Source organism: Lates calcarifer, linkage group LG16_LG22 (assembly GCF_001640805.2).
Source record: "Lates calcarifer isolate ASB-BC8 linkage group LG16_LG22, TLL_Latcal_v3, whole genome shotgun sequence".
NCBI lineage: Eukaryota > Metazoa > Chordata > Actinopteri > Centropomidae > Lates > Lates calcarifer.
The window spans coordinates 12,563,304-12,583,834 of NC_066848.1; the positions used below are offsets into that span (position 1 = coordinate 12,563,304).

At 39.9% G+C, this 20,531-nt stretch overlaps 2 protein-coding genes across 4 annotated transcripts; both read right to left on the reverse strand.

The window, feature by feature from the left end:
* Positions 1-86: 86 nt before the first annotated feature.
* On the reverse strand, positions 87-14,663 carry p4ha1b (prolyl 4-hydroxylase, alpha polypeptide I b). 3 transcript variants are annotated; one of them, XM_051076650.1, is made up of 16 exons: positions 14,410-14,663; positions 9,751-9,833; positions 9,572-9,668; positions 9,253-9,404; positions 8,626-8,763; positions 8,138-8,377; positions 6,881-7,101; positions 6,602-6,778; positions 6,274-6,344; positions 5,419-5,484; positions 3,651-3,750; positions 3,348-3,401; positions 3,191-3,256; positions 2,396-2,464; positions 1,771-1,867; positions 87-1,531 (listed from the first exon to the last, which is right to left on the reverse strand). In XM_051076650.1, the coding sequence occupies exons 1-16, from the start codon at positions 14,421-14,423 to the stop codon at positions 1,449-1,451; spliced, it is 1,728 nt and encodes a 575-aa protein (XP_050932607.1). In that variant the 5' UTR covers positions 14,424-14,663; the 3' UTR covers positions 87-1,448. The 3 variants fall into 3 exon arrangements, with proteins under 3 accessions (XP_050932607.1, XP_018552492.1, XP_018552491.1); XM_018696976.2 differs by lacking the exon at positions 6,274-6,344 and having other exon boundaries at positions 5,419-5,489; positions 14,410-14,662; XM_018696975.2 differs by lacking the exon at positions 5,419-5,484 and having other exon boundaries at positions 14,410-14,661.
* Positions 14,664-15,288: 625 nt separating this feature from the next.
* Positions 15,289-17,200, reverse strand: LOC108897385 (probable rhodanese domain-containing dual specificity protein phosphatase). Its single transcript, XM_018696980.2, has 2 exons — positions 16,825-17,200; positions 15,289-16,340 (listed from the first exon to the last, which is right to left on the reverse strand). Exon 2 carries the CDS (start codon positions 16,267-16,269, stop codon positions 15,688-15,690), a length of 582 nt encoding a protein of 193 aa, XP_018552496.2. The 5' UTR covers positions 16,270-16,340; positions 16,825-17,200; the 3' UTR covers positions 15,289-15,687.
* Between the last annotated feature and the right edge of the window lie 3,331 nt (positions 17,201-20,531).

Here is a 20,531-nt window from a genome sequence, read left to right on the forward strand (position 1 = left end):
CTTCATACCTTCCCCCTAAAATCCCCATCACTCACGGCCACCCACCCCCACCCACCCACCCCACAGAAACTGTAGCAGGACAAAACTTGAGATGGATAGAAGTCTTTATTGTAGAAAAAACAAACAATATCAGACTTCCATTTATGACAAAAAAAACAACACAAAATAGGCTAGGGACATATAAATAAAATGCATCTTCCTTGGAAAACCCATAATCCTCACACTTAAAAGCACTGGTCACCATGGGCACTGTTGAAAATCTACTAGAATCAACTGCTCTATAAAAAAACAAGGTATTCAAACCTGTTATGGCACAATGTAGTGAATTCAGTCCACTCCTCTATTCCCTGATGTTTGTGTTCTGTTGTTTTTAGGTCCTTAGATAACACTGGGACTATAAGGATGAACAAATACCAACTAGAATTTGTGAAATATAACACTAAATTATAAGCAGCATGTTGGGTATGTATCTGTGTCTGTATACAGGTGTTAAGTGTGCCCATGTTTTTGTACATGCCGTGTGTTCAAGTACAAATCTAACAATATGTCATAGTGTGGTCATTCAAATGAGTTAAAAAAAAAAAAAAAACACTATGGCTTTGAGGCAGCCCAACAAGGTGTGTGATATGTGATCATTTACTGCAAATGTGTGGACTTAGCCATGCAACTTTAATCTGTCCTGATTGGTTACAGTTTACAGGAAATAAAGTTTTTTTTTTCACTAAAAATACTACTCTGGACTGTGGTCAGACTTTCCATTTATTTTTACCATTTTCTTATTTGCTGTCCTTTCATTCCCTCCACATAGCACTTAGTTTGGTTTTTAATGCAAAGTCACTGGAAGCAGTGATTGCTACCACATGGAAATAAAGAAAAGAGAAAATCAGTGAACATATCCTACTGTGTCCCAGTTCTTTGTAAAGGAAAATTCCCTCTGAGTAAGCTAGTTTGAGAAAGGTACTTAACTATTTGATGGCAGAGCATGTCTTTCACTGTCTCAAAAACCACAAGTCCAAGTGTTCTGTTAATGAAATGAAAGGAATACAATGAATCAGACAGGCCTCTTAAAATACTAACTGTCCCTTTAAGGTTCAAACCGACAGAAGGAAGCTGGTCCCTACAGTCATCACTGAAGGATAACCTCACCACAGAGCTAGAGTTCATACAGAGTGCAAAGAAAGAAATCTGGGAGTGAAAAGGGCACGAGTGTTTCTCAAAACCATCCAACAACCTTCAGAACGTGTTATCTGTCACAGAAATGCATAATACTGTCCAGAGGCTCAACAATCTCTGGGATCAAAGTGTAACAGCTGAGAAAAACAGGACTGTTTGTAGAAAGGGAGCGAGCCATTTGGACCCCATGTATCCATCCGTACATATCATCTGTGATCTGCAGCAGTGTTCTTTGGTCACAAGGAAGGGGAGAGAGGGGCATGGAGGTGATGAGATTAATTTTTCCATCCATCAGTTTCAGTTAGGCCACAAGGTCGCCGCCACTCCTGGCCTCGTTCATGGATCCATTTGTTTGACACTAAAGACAGAAAAAAAGATTAGAATCATAACCTTAATGTAACCCTTTGATTACTTTAGACACAGTACAAACGTTTACCCGTCTTTTCTTATAAACTCAAGACCACATCTGAAACTGGGTTATGATACTTTTGACACAAAATCAATATTCTCTTCTTCGCGGACACTATGGTCTCACATAAGATATTTACTCAGGTCTTATAGATGCTTTTAAACAGAACCAGACAAATAGGAGCTCACCCCACTTGTTGCCCACCAACACAGGGCAAGCAGCATGTCTGGTGCTGTAGTCTCCCTCCCCGCTAGCAAACAGGTTGTACCAGAACACTGCAGTGCCCTGGAACACACACAAACAACAGAGGTTAGCAGCAGTACAAATCCTCCAGGAATAGCCAGGAATCTCAGAGAGTCAGTCTCACTCTCCTAAATTAATTCCCAGAGATTTTTGGTGGGTGAAATAATAATTATAAAGTAAAATTACAATATATGTCTGTGTGCAGGTGTATGGGGATTAAAAACCTTCTTATATTATATGATCCTATTTTGCATAGAAATGTTACCCTAGTAGAGGGTGTGTGTGTGTGTGTGTGTGTGTGTGTGTATGTGTGTGTGTGTGTGTGTGTGACAGATAGCATGTCAATGAGTGTACTGAATGTTTGTAGGGCACAGGCACATTTTATTTTGTTATTCATTTTTATTTCTTAATATTATTATGATAATATTATTATATTATTATCTTCAAAACAAACAGAAACACCTGGGAGTTCATTACATCGAGTTAGCATTTCGCTGACCGATTCAAACACAGCCACTGTTTCGTTAATAATGGATGTTAATAAGTGGCATGGTATGAGCGGTTGGTTACCTTTTTGGGCCAAACAGCTGCACCAACATCTGGGAATACTGTGGCTCCGCCCGCTGATACATCACTCATCTACAACAAAGACAAAGAGGCAGAGTTGAGGGTTTATCTGTCATATTGGAAGGTTGGGGTCATATGTTCTAAGCGGCTACATGTGTTTTAATATTAAAATAATATTTCATGTTGATTCCAGGTTGGAAAACACACTGCTTTCTGCATGGTTACAGTCTGTTTGATACTGAGGCTTGCTGAAACGACTACTAAAATTGTCCTTCCTCATGCCCTGCCCTGCGTGGTTAAGGCCTCATTTAATCAAATCAACCCTCAAATTTGTTAAGTTAAAACTTAAATAGTATTTTTATTTTAGTTAAGTTTTCATTTCACTGCTTTTACATCCTTAATGCTGTCTTACAGATTAATGGCTGCATCTTTTTCTTGTATTCTTATAAACTCTGTACATGTCCTACACAGTCTAAAATGTACATACATGTTAGTACCGAGTGTCTGTTGGCTTTTAACTGTACAATATTGATATAGTACTTGGATAGGGCCTCTATATGGTAAAAGTCAGTGAAATTAAGTGGATACAAATCATTTTTCACACTTACAATTGATATCATACTGTCATGTATAAATTCCTATTGAACTATTTAAACTCATGATTATAGCTACACTATTATTTATTAACGCAATTTTTTATGAATTGTCATCATAATATATTCAGTGTCTTTAGAAACACAGTTTATGAGTTTAAGGCAGACTCTTACTCTTTCATATATTTAGGAAGAGTTAACTCACATAGAAAAGCCATGTTGCTATGCGGTTCCCAGTGCCCAGCTCTTTAAAGGCATCTGGCTCATCTTTCTGCAGAGAGAAGTCAGGTTTAATGTCCTGTCATATTAACACTACTGTACATTCAGAAAAAATAAGCTGTGTGAATGACAAATGGTCTTACCCTTCCAAAGTCAAAGTGAGGTTCATACTGACCCCCAACACCATAATTTGCAACCTACAAAGATCAAGAAAACATGATCTAAGTCTCATAATTGTACAAATAAGGTTTTCCAACAGAAAAACATATAAAGACAGATATTTTCTGATAACCAGGGGAGCTATTAAAGTTTAATTCTGCAGGTAAATAAGAACTATGTTGAATCAGTAGCTTGTAGATTCAGGTTTTTCAGTTTCATCAAAACCAAAGAAGAATTAAACTTGGCTGGGTTGAAAGTCCACAACTTTCAACTGATTAACTTTTTACCTGCAGCTCTTCTGCAGTGTCCATTTCCAGGCCTGTGAGATCTTCAATTCTCTGGTTGATCCTTTCAATCATGGGGTCTTCGTAGCCAGTGAGCCAAGCACTAGAGTACAGGAGGGAAAGCGGAACAGTTGAGAAAGAAGGGAAACATGCTTCGCTTTGTGTCAGTGAGGCACATATTCATCCACTAGATGGTAGTAAAGACTTCTCAAGAAACAGGCAACTGAGAGATGTCATGCTGAAAACATGCCATGAAAAGTTGTGCATTATAGTCAGATGAAAGAAAGGGGAGTGGAGAAGAAAATGGGATAATTATAAAAAAGATACAGAATCTCCAATCAGCTCAGGATACAGGGTTGCCCTGATTTCAGACTTGAGGCTGTGGACATTTTGTACAAGAGCCTGGTCGAGGGATATGGCAAAATATTTTAACAGATTTAACTTTCCTGACACTACCAGCCTTTCATACTCACTCCCACACGCCAGAGAAATCCCCAGATAAAATCAGCTTTTGACTGAGTATGGCAACCAACTCTTTCTGGTGAGTTATTAAAACATGACAAAACTCCTGTTCTGCAGACCACATTATGCAGTTTAAACTGACAGTTAAAAACTACCCAACCACTCAGTGTACTATAAAACACACAGTTACTATGAGGTTACCATCTCACAAGACAAAGACACAATCAATTCCAACTTCTAACACACTCTCAAATTTGGGGGATTTTTTAAGACATCACAAAGCCTGTAAGATGACTCCCACTCCGGCTCCCCCATGGAGGTATTTCTGGGAATTTCTTATTGGAGATTGTGTGTGTATGACAGAAACTGTGAGATGAGTCAGCATTTTTAAAGTTTGTGCTGATAATATTTTTGATGGGATGCTAGACCAGTGAGCCAATGGATTATTTCCTCATGTATCTAAGAGTAGGACAGGACAAAACTCTTTGTCCATCTGTTATCTGTCACTAGATGTTCACTGACTTTGGAAATACATGCTGGCTACCACGTACGCACCCAAAACATCAAAGTAATGCCACACCCTTATACCCACATGCACACACACATTTATTACCAAGAACAGTAAAACCAAAAAAACTTAGGGGTTTTGGTGGGCTACCAAACCTATTTTTAGGGTGGGATGCAAGTCCAACTAACAATGAGTAAAGCATCTATAAAAGTTTAAGTCATTTAAATTACATCTATCTTTGTGTTTAAGAATGTAAATCCAGATTCAGGCCCTGGACGTTTCTTGCTGATATGGAAACTGAAGAAGCATAGTACAACCACAGCAGCTGTAATGAGCTTTTATGAAAATATGATGCAGATTCATTCCTCTAAAGTGCAATGGGGAATAGAGATTCAGTGTTCTGGATCTCAAATGACCTGGGAGGGATGGCTGAAGGAAGGAAAACAGCCTGTCACAGCTATGCAGCTCCATGAAAATGCCGAAATAATTTAGTAAAATGAAAAGACAAGGAAAATTTCAGCTACACAAAAAACAACAGAGGACTAGTTAGCTTGGTTTAAATATGTTTTTGCTCATTTTGATGTTGTGGCAGATAATCTGTTTAAGTTTTCACTTAAACCAAATTAAAAACTCCTCTAGTGTTAAGTTTAGTGTGGCTGAACATTTTCATTGTTTTTCCATAGTGTTTGCTTGGTTGCAGAGCTGATTGATTGTTTCAGCCAGGGTGCAGAGACACAGATGTAGCTGGATGAGGAGGAGGGGAAGGCGGTGTGGCCCTCCTGGTGACCTGTGACCCCTTACCTCTTGGAGACTCTGTATTGGGCTGTAGTGAGTTTCCCAGTTTGGGGGTCATGCACCGTGGCTCGCCTTAACTACAGTAGTTCCCGCAGCACAAGGACATGGAGGTCGAGGAAAAAAGGATAATAAAAGGAAGGAAAAAAGGACAAAGGAATGTGATTCACACAGGAAGATAAGTGGAAAGTAAGAGGAGGAAAGAAAAAGAGAAAAGAAAGGCAGATCTGGTCACTAGTTGTCAATGTTATCCTTCAGGTCCAGGAGAATGTTCCATGAGGCAATGCTAGAAACCAAATTTTGATTTCAAAATAAGAACATTTACCATATGGGAATCAATGACCACCTCAGATACACTTCCTGGCTCACAAATAGCAACTATGTTAATATCAACTAGAAGCAAAAGTAACACATTTCCCCCTCCTTTGTCTCCTTGAGTTACCTTTATGGAGCAGACTCCTGAGCAGAAATGTATCAACAGATCCTCAAAGAATAGCAGCATAATCAAAACAATTTTTTCCCCAAAGAACCAAGTCAAATATTGATTAGCTCAAAATATGCATTCTTTTCCTTTTCATTTCTGTGTCATTTGTTAGCACCTTAAAACATGCTTTATTAACCAAAAAACAGTCTACAAATGTTTCTGTGCTGTATGAAGCTCTGATCATTCTCAGCTGGATCGTTTGCTTCAGCTCAAGAGCCTTTAAGCTTTGGAAGGGTGGAGAAATGGTGTTACAGACAGATGGGAATACAGTGGAGAAATGCATTCAGTTACTGAGAGAGAAAGGAAGAGGGAAAATCACTTTCTCCCTCTCAACTCTCTCCTATATCCTCTGTTCTTGGCGGCTCCTGGCTCTGCCTTACCTTTTGCTGATCCGGTATGAAGCTGTCTCCAGCACTCCTGTGATGGGGTTGGAGATGGTGGCCCTGCGTAGCTGTGAAGCCAGGGACATGATTTACCCACACACAGACACACACATACAAAGATGTGGATGCCTGTGTGCTTATCTAAGTAGTAGCGTCACATCAACCAGCCTCACAGCTTTGACCTCAACATACCAAAACCCCTGAGAGAAATTTTAAAAAGCCTAACAAATCACTCACTAGATCACAAACTGTAGAGACCAATATGGCTTTATACATGCATCATATGGCAGCATGGGAGCACAGAAAACTACTGAGAATCACTTACTCTTGGCTTTGCCAGCTGCTTGATCCTCTCGATTTCTTTGTCTGAGATTATGTCAAGGTAGCGGACAATGTAGGGAGAGTCCCACTCATCTTGCTGTTTGACAGGTGCCAGCACATACATTGGGTTGCGATTGTTGTCATAGTAACGACAGAACAGTCGGCTCTCCCTACGGGGGGTCTGAGTGAGAGAAAAAAGGAAAGCAGAAAACAAAGAGTTGAAACAAAGGTGTATTTTATTAAGTTAGAAATTGTGTTTTTGTGTATGTCTTTGTCTTCTCACCATTCTAATACCTTCCCCACGACAAAGCATCTCATACTTCTTCCTCTCTGGGATCAGCGAAAAGCCAGCCTTCTTTTTGGGCTTTGTCTTCTTCTTTTCATCCGTTTCTCTTTTCCCTCGCTCCTTCTGTTTTTGAGCTTCACCCTCCGCAGCCTTTTTCTGCTTCTCCAACTGGAACTCAAAGTACTTCAAGTTGCCATTGGCGCGCTGGTGCTCTGGGTCTGAAAAAGCAAAATTCAAGACCAACAGAGATAGTATTGGTTATCATAAACAGTTATGACTGCAGCAATGTCATTTACTGTAAGAATATCGCATTGCCTGCAGTCAAAACAACTGAGCTTCCAACATGATATTATGATATGCTATTTATCCAGTCTGACTTCACGCAGTTCTGAGAAACAAGATATAAAAACAGGACAAATCAATCCACTGGTTCTTCTGAGAAAAATGTAGGGCAAGCTCACCACCAAGATTTCATCAGAATATCGTTTAAAATCCAAGTTTCCAAAACAACACAATATCGTGAAATTTATTGTAGCATTCATTATCAAGTGTATTAATCAAGAGCAAATGCAACTGGTAGACTTTAGGAAACTAAATGTAGGATAGAAATGTAGAAACAAATACCACAACTTTAAGAAAAAGAAAATCCTGTGAAATCTCATCATCTCCTATCCAGATTTCAAAACTAATTTTATGATCTAATCCAATCAGCCGCAGGTTGGAGTTCTACAATAATTCACAGTCAAATGAATATGAATGAATAAAAGCTCTCTCCATATCTCTAAATGGTCTTGCAGAGAAGACTGTTTTGTTTAATACCAAACCTAAAAATATCCAAAACAATGTTTGGTGAGATTTTAATCGGACAAGTACCTCATTGTAGGTGGTAAAACAGCATGTTGTTTCTAGACAAAACTCCACAGACTTGTAATGGCATGGATGTTTTGGCCCAACCATTGTAACTGTCTGTACTGTTTATGTCTATGTGGCTTAGAAATGTCGCCCTCTATTTAGTATCAGTTCAAACCAAAGTGATAATTTATCCCATTTACTTACTAACAGAATTTTAACAATTTTGATCATTTTTTTTTAATTACTAAGAAAAGTGTGCCAGTTTCCAAACTACCTGATGTTTGTGACATTACTTACCTTGAGAAGACATTTTGAGTGAAATTATCACTTCACATTGCAAAACATTCCACCTAGAATATATCTCAAAATTGGAAAATTACTTTATAGTGTGGAGAGACTCACCCAGTTCGAGCAGCCTCTTAGTGTACTCCAGGGCTCGCTCTATCTCCCCCTGCTGGTAAATGGCGTAGCTGAGGTAGTCGAGCACTGTCACCTTATCTAAAGTGGACTTCTCTCCTTCATCAAGTTGTTTTAGGGCCTGGGCCATCCACAGCTCTGTGTGGTAGTAATCGACTTCAGAGTAGGCGATTTTCCCCAGCTCATAACAGTCCTCCACTGTCATATGGCTCTTGTGTTTCACTCCTAGTACGCAGAGGATACAGGAAGGAAATAGAGAAACCATCTTGATTATAAAGCAAATCACACAGAAAACAAACAAGACAGACCATCTGTCCCCTTTTGGTCAGCTCTTTACTGTGACTTTGATGTCACTTAGTCTATTTATGTGTATTAATTCTAATACTTTGTGAATTGAAAAAAAAAAAAAAATAATAATAATACACAAACTATGTGCCAGGTAGATGTGGTATGCACTGATTTAAGGCCCTTACCAGGTAGGTTTCCTGTAGAGATGGTATTGGCATCCAGTCTGTATGTGTCTTGTAACCGGAGGAGAGCTTTAGCAGCCCCAGTCTGATCCTCATCTGTGGGGAAGTACTGTCTCTGGATGGTCAGGTTGGAAATAAATCCTAACAGGAATGGACAGGAAATGACAGAAGAGGTACAGTAGGATGATTCTGTATTAGATACATAACAACTAGAAAAGTGGACAATAAATATTCCTTCCTAATGATCAGGGAGACCACTTGGTGTGACTTTGATCTTGAGTGAAAGCGTTATAATGTAATGTTCTCTTTTCCCTATCTAGTATAACTGTGCAGCATAACATAAACAAGCAGAGATACATAGTTTTCCCTGGGTTAATATGTCTCTTAGCTTGTTCCTTTGACAGTCTGTTGCACTAGTCAGTTTTAAGATTAGTTTATGGACTAGTTTGGACTAGACCAGTGTCAAATAGTGGTGGAGATCATTCCCTGTGCAGTCACTCAGTGCAAAAGGTAAACTCACTGCAGAAATTTAAGCTAACTATACTCTAAGTACTTTCCTTTTGATTTTCTAAATTTAATGAGTATCAAAATACTGAGTTATTATTTGAACCTGATTTTCTTTATCCATACCATCAGTGGTGTCACTGAGGACGAGGCTCTCCAGGTCTCCCCACTCTGTGTTCAGCCTCTTCATCAGTTTGAAGGCATTCACAGGGTGTCCCAGGAAGCCCTCGGGGTCCTGTGTGGCTGTGGCTGTCAATGAATCCAATTTATCAGCCCACCTATCGCAAAGAAGGTAGCACAGAGTTAGATGCATTGCTCTCAAGCAAAATTTTCAATTATTAGGAATTTTGTTTATGTACTCCCATTTATAATATTGTATGTTTGCGTACATGTATGCATATCTGTGTATCAACCCACGTGTCACACTTTGTGTCCACAAACTCACCGTTTGACCTGCTCAAGCTTGTTCTCCTCTGCTCTGATGTAGTCCTTTAGAGAGGTGACAAGGTCTTTTTCCGTGTATAACAGATCTGTCATCTGGCCTGATGAATGCAAATCAGAAAAAATGTTATCATCAATACTTAACCAGCAACATGATTATCATATGTTGCTTGATGGTTTTACCTATTGAGGTGAAGAAGTCATTGTGGGCTGAGAGCGTTTGCAGACAGCTCAGCAACAGTAAATACCAATACGGTAGCTCCATCCTGACAGAAAAGCAAGAAAATTAGATGCATTGTTCAACATGTTAAATGAAAATTCAATCACACCAAAAACTTATGTCATCAAGGTTAATAACAGAATTGACAACTGACTGTCAGCAACAACTTTATATTGCTCACGTTAACATCCATAAAATCAGACAGATGTTAGAAGCTCCTTGTTCATGTTTTAGCCATCTAATGTCAGGATTTCCTGAGCTTACTCCTGAGTGAGCCACATCAAACATCCCAGGCCTTACAACTCATCCAAAAAACTGCTTCCCCCTGTTGTCCTAAATCTCCCTGATTTCTCATGTCGTTACCCTTCTCTACCAATTCCAGCACTGCTCCTTCTGAATTCAAAACCTGGTTGTTAGCTCCATTTAAGATAAACCACAGACCTATTGTGGACAGTTTATTTTTTTTCTTTGGTAGAAAATGACTCTCAGTGAAAGCTGTTGGCAGCAAGGCCTGTGGATTGTCCAGAGTATTATTTCTGGAAAGACATGTTGCTATTGAGTGAACCAAAGTCTCAGGAGTTATCTAGAAAAACCAAAACTATCTGCATGGATGAATATAACTGGGGGTAAGTGGGAAAATAGGCTAACAGAGATTAGGGTGAGTTCACTATTTAGGTGACACAGAGATAGAGATGAAAATATACATTCAGATTCAACAAAAGGTAGAGCAAAAAGAGTAATCAAAGGCTGAAAACTTTGGAAGTCTCCTTATTCCTCTTGGAAGTGCAGCCTTCCACCCACCACACAAAGCCAAATATAAAGTCTGTGGTTGGTGTCACTGTGTCCGGTTTGGCTTTGGAGTTGGCATAGCCAAAACTACCCCTGGGCTTCTGGCCTGTGAGGTGTGGCACTGTGATCTTTCTTCACATAGAGAGAGACATTAGAAGAAAATAACACAAACGGACTGGCAGGGAGAAATGTCTCTAACTGCATGCACATGGCAAGGTACGTATGTCTGTATACACAGCATCTTTAGAGTATGTGCTCGTCTTTATATACTGTTTTTAAAACTGGGCAGCTGCAGAGGACTTGTCTGGATCTCTCTGCTGTTGTACAAACAAAAAAGGGAACTAACATATCTGGAGCTAACCATATAGAAATAAATCATGGGATACATCTGTACATCAGTTTTTTTTCATCAAACTGCAGTAATTCATGAGAAACTGGTAAAAAATGTTGTGTCATGCAATCTTAAGAAATTCCTCCTACACAAGTCTGAGGCTGTGTATACAGACTAAAGATTTATTTTCTCTTGGAGGAATGATAAACAAATAGGAATACTAGGTTTGTTACTAGTTCAGCAGAGAATAGTAAACCATGACCTCTGGCTGTTTTCATGGATTATGTAGTTTATATGCAACACAAGTAAGATAACAGGCTAAGGATTGCTCTTCTCTTGCTTCTTAAAAACTCTGCCTTACTAGGGACAGTACTGTGTTGTTTGTGAACTTAGGCAAGACTATTTCTAGGTCAGACGTAACAAAGACAAAAGGCACTTAAAGGCATGATAAAGTCATTACCAGACATATTCACACACAGCAAGGCGGAGTAAGTGTACCAAGGATGACAAATATAGATTTACTGGTTTGTGACTATAAGAACTGCAATGACGTGAGGCCCATTTAGTTGTAAATGGTGAAACAAACATTGGGAAAAGCCATATCGCCGACCTCTAATTTAGTGGCAAAGACATCAAGGTTGTTTCTCACCTTGGTTCTGTTGTTTCTGGATCCATTAGTGTGCTCATGTTCAAAATACTAAATGAAACCCTTATTCAAAATTTTAAAAAAGTATTATGACACTTAAACACAGACTTTATCTCTAAAACCCTTATCATAGTTGAATATGAATATAGTTACATATATCACTGTAAAGACTCATTACATAGACACATGTACACAGAAACCTATGCAAACACCCACATATGCATTCATGCTGCTATGCATACACGTGTACACACATACACCTGGTAGCAACTGAAAGGTCATGCATGATCCGTGCATCTGTGCAGATCTGCAGTGCTTCTTACTGGAAGAAAACAACAGGCTCAAACAGGTTCTGACTTTGCCACAAGGACAAGCCTTCAGTGAAAATAAAAGAATGACTTAATGTGGGATTTCCATATAGGTCAGCAGCAGGCAGCAGAGAGGAAGGAAAATAAACCTGTCAGATCCAAACTTATTCAATTAAAACAAAATTAAATTGCATTAAATTCTAATCTAAGTATACTTAAACTATAAAAAGAAACTGTAAGACAAAATGCATTTTACCATTATCCTAAACTGCTACTGTGGTGCCACCAAGTCCAGAATACCATAATATGCATTTGCCACTTACATTTCCACCAGGATAAAAACTCAGGAGAACATAATTATTGTAATCACAGGTTGATGATTACTTTGTCTCCTTTGTTGTATAGTCATAGAAGTTTGATGTCAAGATTAAAATTGTGAGTTTAACAGTTATAATTTAGATCCATTTGTCATACTGCACAAGACAACAAGTGGTAGTGAAAGTGTCTGTGTGCGCACATACATGCTTGTATGTGACATGCTAAAACTCCAAAACATTCCTGAAGACCCATAAACCATTTAACATTTCACTTGCAGGACACTTGCCGAGCCACGAATACAGAAAACTCTTCTGCACAAATTTGCATGCAAGTTTTTTTTTTTGACCGCTCAAACTATTTGTGAACTAGGCAGCATTCTGTTCAAACATGTTCATTAGGAGACTGTTTTTTGTCATTGTTGTTATGTTAAAACCTTGTGTTAATTACAGGAAAAGAGGATATATCACAGTACTCCAAGCAGGTGCTCCCAGTGCTCACAGATGTGAATCTTAAATGTAAGGGAAAGAAGTAGTAAAAGCCATACAAATACTGTTGACATTCTACTTTAAGTCCCCCATTTAGCATTTATAAGCAAGATATAAACATTCCATAAACATTTATAACACACTATAAATTAGCTGCAAGCAGAGCTAAGTATTTATTATCGATGTATTTGTTCACACCTATATAAGAGATAATCAAATACCTTATAGTACAATTATAATATAACCTATATCTTCATATGAGAACTTATAACTGCTGTCAAATACTGCGTATTAATGAACACTTAAAATGCCCTTATATAAATTTACAACTACAATGCAGTGGGTTAAATATAATGTATTGAATATTCACATACTGCTAAACATGGGAACTTAAAGTGAAATACTTGCAATAAAAGGAGCTTCTTCCCCTTTTTCAAAAACAGCAAGGCTGCATTATATTCAAAACTCTCAAAGTTGCTGTTATTGCATAAATTGTGCATATACTGGAACTGCAACTAATTTCTCCCTGTATGATTATTTATCGGAAAACCTGAACTCATGAGGAAGCCTTGCTCTTTGATTTAAAAAAAATGACACAAAAAAGAGAAGACATGAAAATTACAAATTATTTTATGATTTTACATTAGTATTGTATACTATTTTCTAGACAAAATGACCCAACCATATCTCAAAAAAGCACAGGTCTGATATATTGAGTACCATTCACACATGACGGAACCTTTCAAGTATTCCACTGGTATTATCATGAAATGTGTACTTCTGAATACATTTAGAAAGCCTCACTTCAGTCACTATACTTTTGAACAAATGTGCGACCTCTTCTCTTAGTCTGCATTGCATCATAGGATCTTCTTCACTGAGAAACAGCCTTCATCATAACTATCTCCTCCAAAGTTTTACTGGGAGTGAAGCTGCGGAGTCAGATAACACAGGATGTGGATGGAAGAGGACTGCCACGTCTTCGCCCCTCCCCACCGGGCAAACTCATGTGAGGACTGCACACTGGCTTATGGAGTCTGACTGAAAGTATTTTACCTGCAATAACCCATCAGTCACCCCTACAAACTGACACACAGCAGGGAGGCTATTAATTTCTGGAAGGCAGCTAGTGTTTGTTTGTTTGCTTCCAAACTTTTTAGCAGGAAGCCTTGTAGTTAGTAGCCTACAAGCATAAAGTTAACTGTGAATATTAGCCTTTATCCCCTCATTGCAGCGTGTGATATATTAGACTATAGGACTGTTAATGTACAAAATGCTGGCTATTAACATATAAAATCGGTGTATGCTGTTAAATCAATGCACGGAACATAGTTAGGGCAAAGAGAATGAAGTAGCATCCTACGCTACATTGCATCGGAATGCCACAACATAAACGCTAGTTTCATGGGGCAAAACCCAGGTTTGGTTTAATTTTCTCGCTGTTATAGCCCTGTTCTGGCTGAATTTTGCTAAACCTGGTCGCTCTTTATCAATTCAAGTTTATCACATTATCTGCAAATCGCAAATATCAAAGTTTCGTCCAAAGTTTAGCTAGTTTTCAGCTAGCTAGCTCACCTAACGTTAATATGAATGGAAATAAAAAAAAAAAGTTTTACGGTCGCTGACGTAAACAGAAGATACGGCGGAAAAAGACAGTTCATAATTGTACGGTTGACATGATAACTACCAGGTTTTTGAATGGGTTAGTCTGTGTCATCTTATCTACTTCAGGAGTCGACATTTACCTTAACGAGAGCATCCAGCGAGTTAGCACAAATGTTGTGTGTGTCCCGGGTCGTCGGGTCCTCTGAGGGGTCTGCTCAAACGGACACACACGGTACAGTAAACGTCGAGAGGATGAACGCGTCTGGAGTCAGGCTGGTGGTTCGTCCTATTTGTGATGTTTCGGTGCACTGTTGGCCATCTGGTGGTTAGGGCTGGATTTCTGCAAGTCTGGGTCTGAATGCTACGTGCAGATTCTCACATGCAGAGTCTCCTGCTACTAGATTTTAGGGGGCTGTCGTTTCTAACTTGCTAGGGGAGGTGTCTGTAGTTGACCCGTAGTGAGGCAGCCATGGATGAGTATTTATGGTTTTAATGTAAAAAAAAAAAAAAAATGGGGGCACCAGATATCGTCATCCTTTTGCCACGTGTTGGGGTGCTTTCCTCTGTTTCTCTTAATTAAAGAGACGTTGACATTAATGTTCTATAGCATTAACACATAATCTCAATAGCCCCTTACAAGATGGTAGTTTATGTGGTTTTGCAGTATTTCAGTTAGCCTAACAAACTTCTTTTTAAACCATTTTCACCTAAAGTCTTTTCTCTTCCCATTCCTCCCACATTCCAGAAAGTTCCTTCCCAACCAAAAAGTGTGACTGGAGGGAGGGAATTCCTGCTGTATGCTACTGAGTTCAGCAGGGTGGAGCTAAATGTGTGTGTGTGTTTGTGTGAAAGAGATAGCAGCAAGTTATTAACTTGACTGCAGTACTTCCAGATGCACAAATCTTAAGCAGTAAAAAGTGAACACCACAAAATGTGAATGAGTGTGATAAACTTTGGCTATTTGCAGGCCTGGTGTTGAACAGACTGCACGACTCAGAGATAAAAAGTATCATCACCTCGTGGGATAAAACCAAAGAAAAAAGAAACCTTTTTAATGTAAAACGTAATAAATACACTTTATTAATATACATATTCTATCAACTATTAACAAGCAAAATGTCATAACAGGGATTATATTATACTGAGTCATACAGAGGTCACAAAATGAAACATCTGTATGATTACTGTTGGTATTGGGGCATAGCACAAGAAACACTGTGTGGGGTTTGATGGTGAAGCAAGGTTAATGTCAAACTCGTGGGAAAAATACTCCTATCCAGTCTTTTAGAGTCTTTCTTGCAGCACAAAATCCACTTCTGTTTGCTTAGTCTCAGCTTATTTTACATTTCTCTCAATATGAACTGTAAAAAAAAAAAAAATCCAGTGTGTCCTCCTTTCTACTCCCACTCTTACTCCAGTCATCGGCGGATGTCGTCCAGGGAGGTGAGTCTGCTCCCAAACAGCTGCTCCTCATAGGTCAGCAGCTGACGCAGGAAGTTCACGTTGGGTGCCGTGCAAGCCCTCCTCTCCTTCAGCCAGCGGAGGGCGTGAAGCAGTGACCAGCGCCGGTGCTCCATGAGGAAGGCCAGCGTTAGTGCTGAGCTGCGACTCCTGCCCATGCTACAGTGAACCAGGACGCGGCCAGCTGGCTCGGCCTTCAGAGCCGTGTTGATGAACCTGGATGCCAGCGGCAGTGCTTCAACCAGGTCCTGCTGGGCGTCATCGCTCAGACGCAGCCGCAGGTAGCACAACGTGTTGGGGAAAGCGTCAGGGCTGTTGGCAGTGGCATTGACCACGTGTGTGATGTGCAGGTTCTTGATGATGCGGTAGTCTGAAGCCTGGGAGGCAGAGCCCTGGTAGAGAGCTCCTTCCAGGATTTCTGAAGGGTAGATGGTGAGGGTGTGTCGCTCAGGTTCAAGCAGGACCATGCGTCGTGTGCACAGGAAAGGGTAGAGGGCATGGAAGGCTGAGAATCCCCCCAGCAGGATAACAGGATCCATTCCCAGAGCACTGAGCTGAAAGAAACAGCGCTGGAGGTCTGGGGAGTCTGCCCTGGCTTTCACACTGCCCACTGAAATTTGTGCAGAAACAATCACAGTGACAGAGCACAGAAGAAATCAATTCAGCACAGATGATCAGGTAGATTTCAACAGTACAAGTCTACAGTCATGTTAGTGGCACTGTGAGGCTGTACTTAGGCAGCAGCTTGAGCAGAATGCTAATATCAACATATCATCTAATGATGATATCGTTACATTAAAACTTGAAGATTCACATAACATGACATGCTTGAGGGAAAAACAGGGATTATAAAGTCAGGAGGATTCGTCCTCTGGGCATCATGGATGTCCATAGAAAATGTCATGACCATCCATCTAATAGTTGTTGAAATACTTCAGTAGGAGTCCTGACTGACCAACAGACTGATATCCTCATCCACCACGTTTGTTAAAAACGTGGTTATGCTGAATTAGTGATAACTCATGTTGTCCAGTATACTCTTCTGCATATGTGCATGTCTGTTTGTGAGGAGTACATGAGTGTGGATTACTGACCTGGACTACATCCTTCCTCTGCATACAGCAGTATTATGGAATACTTCTGCAGCTCTATACAGCTGATCAGACAGCCCAGCTCAGGGTGGATCACCGTCACAGTGGCCCGTGCTGTCACCACGTGGCTCTCCTTGTACCTAACACACACACATTCATTCGTTATATACTGTACACACACAGATGTGTTATACCTCCAAAGACCATTTTACACAATGTTCTATAGCAGAGTAGATGTCTTCCAGGATGAGGCAGCAGCTGATTGATGGTGGTGCTCTAGCAAGAGTCCCTGGAAGCAGGACAGGACTGACTCAAAATAAACTACAGCACCCATGTTTATTATAATGAAAGGGTATGGCAGCCAGTCTAACAGTGTGGGTCACTGGTGTGTTCCTAATAGTTTTTGGATAGCAGTGAAGCTATATGGTACAAAAGAATAACTTGTAGTATGCCATGCTACTGTGCCACAGGTAGCTATGTCCCTATGTATAATAGGAAACACTATTTACTTTTTAGCCATAGCCTAAAAAATAACTTATTCAAAGTCATGCAACCTTGCACAAAGTCCTGTAATAAATGCTGTCTTTGTGAAATTTAAACTGCTGTTTTGCTGAAATAGATGTGTTGATGCAAAGTACCAGTAACCTTTATCACCAGATTGTGCTTTTCACTCTACAAGTGAAGCCTTTGTTGTGTCTACTCGTATATAGAGTATGGTATTTATATATATAACAGAGTTTCTGCATCTGAAAAGCACTGGTGTTTTCTATAGAGCACCCACCTCTCTGTGCTGCGACAGTCCAGGATGAGAATATAGTACGGATCATACAAGGCGGGCTGGCCTTCTTCTGCATTCAGCAGGTTGTACACTTGCTGTGGGGTGATATAGCCTCGCTCTACACAAGCTTTTTCTGGAAGAGCAGGAACCAGCACCTCCTCTGGCTCACACACTGCTTGCCAGGCAGAGGAAATACAAAGAATACAGTGTGTCTGCTTGTGTGTAGTTGTGTGTGCATATGTTTTATGTGTGCAAAAACAGAGAGAGTTGGAATTAAAAATATACCCTTTACCTTTGTTCTGGATAGGTATGATGGAGGAATGGTCACTATCTGTACTATTGACTTCTCTGTCAGAGATGCTGCTCACTGTTTGGAATGTGTTGACAGGCTCTCTGAAGGCCGCTCTACAACTGTTATTCACTCTGACACACAAACAGAGGCACATGCACACAGAGAAGTGCAATATAAAGACAGTAACACAGCAGCATTATGGGAGACTAAATACAAAACCAGTATATAACGATTTACCAATGTATTGTTTTAGAGTTTTACAAGAAAAAAAAAAAACACAGCAGAACTCTTTACCTGGACAGTACTACGCCCATCTCGTTTAAGTCATTTGGCAGATGCATCAGCTGTTCCCACCGGCCCTTCATTAGAGGAACATGCTACATCAAGAAACAAATAAATTATCTTAAAACACTGAAAAAAAATTCTCTCAAAATGCCAACAGGAAGTAATGAGGTTAAAAGATTTGAAAAAACCCACTATGCACTATTTGTTGTTGCTGTGATTCTTACTCAGCCCCGCTTCAGCCTTGCCCTTAATTTAGCTGGTGGTCTTGGAAACACAGTAACAGTTAAGTGCTCTAGAGGGCCACATGGGAGCTGGCTGTGACAGGTGACGGAGGAGAGACCTGGATAGGAGTCCTACTTCACCCAAATTAACTCCCAATAGTTGCAGTGTACGCTTAATTGCACAAAAATGTATACATAGAGTTGAGCTTAAAACCATACAGAGATCAGGGCAGTAGTTGGATAACAGACACAAACAAGAAATAAGGGAGGATGCATAAAGCTCCACATGCCAGGGCACTATTTACTTTGAGACAAATCTGTGTTTAATGTTCCCTTTGCAAGAGCAAAAGTATTTTTGAAGTTGCCAAATGAAAACAATGAATTGACAAATCATATTTCTTTTTATCCAACTAACTTTTAGCCAATAAAAAAGGATTGGGAAACAAAAGGTATAACAGGACAAACCAAACCAAAAAAAAAACAAAAAAACAAATTAAGCTAATTTCAGAAGATAATGCACACCAAATGATGGGACTCTTCAGTAAAATGTGGCTCCACAAAATTGCAAAAGACACAGTCATTCATGATAACAACTTACTGCTGTCTCAGGAACACCATAAACAATGTATTATTAAGTAAGCTTAAGTAATCTAGATAAATATGTCTAATATCCACTATCACATGTTTCCTCTACACCACTGCAAAAGATATTAACCTCATCTTAGCTGCCTCACTATTCAAGTTTTGAATCTTACCGCATGTGTTGCTGTGCCCCTCAGTTGTCACTCTCAGCCATGTCATCACCTCTCCTTGACCCCCACAGCACTTATTCTTCAACGTCCCCCAACCCGCCCTCCCCCCATCTTCCTCACAGAACCCTTCATGATGCTCTGTGCTCAACTTTCTGCTTAGTCTCATGACCCTGGCATCTTCATCACCCTTTATCCCATTACCGCCATACTTTGTTGGACCTGGTTACTGTCTGTTTATAGAACTGGTTTTACTTCTGTGAGTCAACACTCTTTCATCCATTTTGTTATATGTCAACCAAACACACTTCCTTAAACTCAATACAACTGGTTCATTGTACTGCTCCTGCTAATGCCTTTTTCCATGGCACAGACTACATGTCCATTGTTGGTGCTCTGTGTTGTTTTAGTCATATCTATCTCAGTTTTCCACTCTGTGTTGCTAGAGGTAGATAAGAATTAAAATTTATGAATAGGGCAGTGGTGAAAGTATTTGCATCCTTTACTTAAGTTCCAATACTACATTTTACTGGTTAAAAAAAACAAAACAAACTTTTACTAGTACAATTCAGCCACTGAAACATTTGTACAAGTAAAAATCCAAAGTATTATCAAAGTATTAAATTAAAAGTACTTATTATGCAGATTGTGTTTTCTAAAATGCCTGTTATCATATTTTATTTTTCTTGATAGTTGATATTCCTACAAATGTGTCCAGAGCTTGAGAGTGAGAGAGGAACGCTATGAGGCTGCCCACATCAAAAAAGAGTATGACTGCCCCCTGTTGTGCTCCTGAGTGAGTTTATTAAGACAACCTCGTCTGCACTTTGCGAAAGGTTAGCACAGAACATGTGCACAGAACTCAAACACACACACATACTGTAAACACACACACAAATACTGTATTTCCATATATTTCAGTGTGGCCACATCAGTGTACACACAAGAATGTACACAGGTTTCCACATATCCGTTCGCACACGTGTAATATGTAGACACAGGATTGGTCACCAGGTTCCATTTTATTGTTGGTGTTTTGTAATGTCCAACCAGCCTAGATGACACACAGAGCTGTGACTGAGAGCCCCCGAAGCTTACAGGCCTGTTGCTATAGTATTGTGGTTGGGTTGGGGTGCTCACGCTGCTACTGTGCTTGTCTGAGCTCTAGAATGCACAGATGTCCATCGTCTCAGTCTGATGCGTCTCTTTACTTAAACAGACCCTCACTTGTGCAGCCATGTGGCTGATGGACTCCATGATGCCGTGATGGCCCATGCAGCTAGAAGGATCCAGACAGAAGAGGGGGTTGGGAAGGTAAAGCTGGGGAAAGACTGTCAGGAATGTCACAAACAGGTGTCAAAGCTGGAAAGAAACAGCGCCAGGGT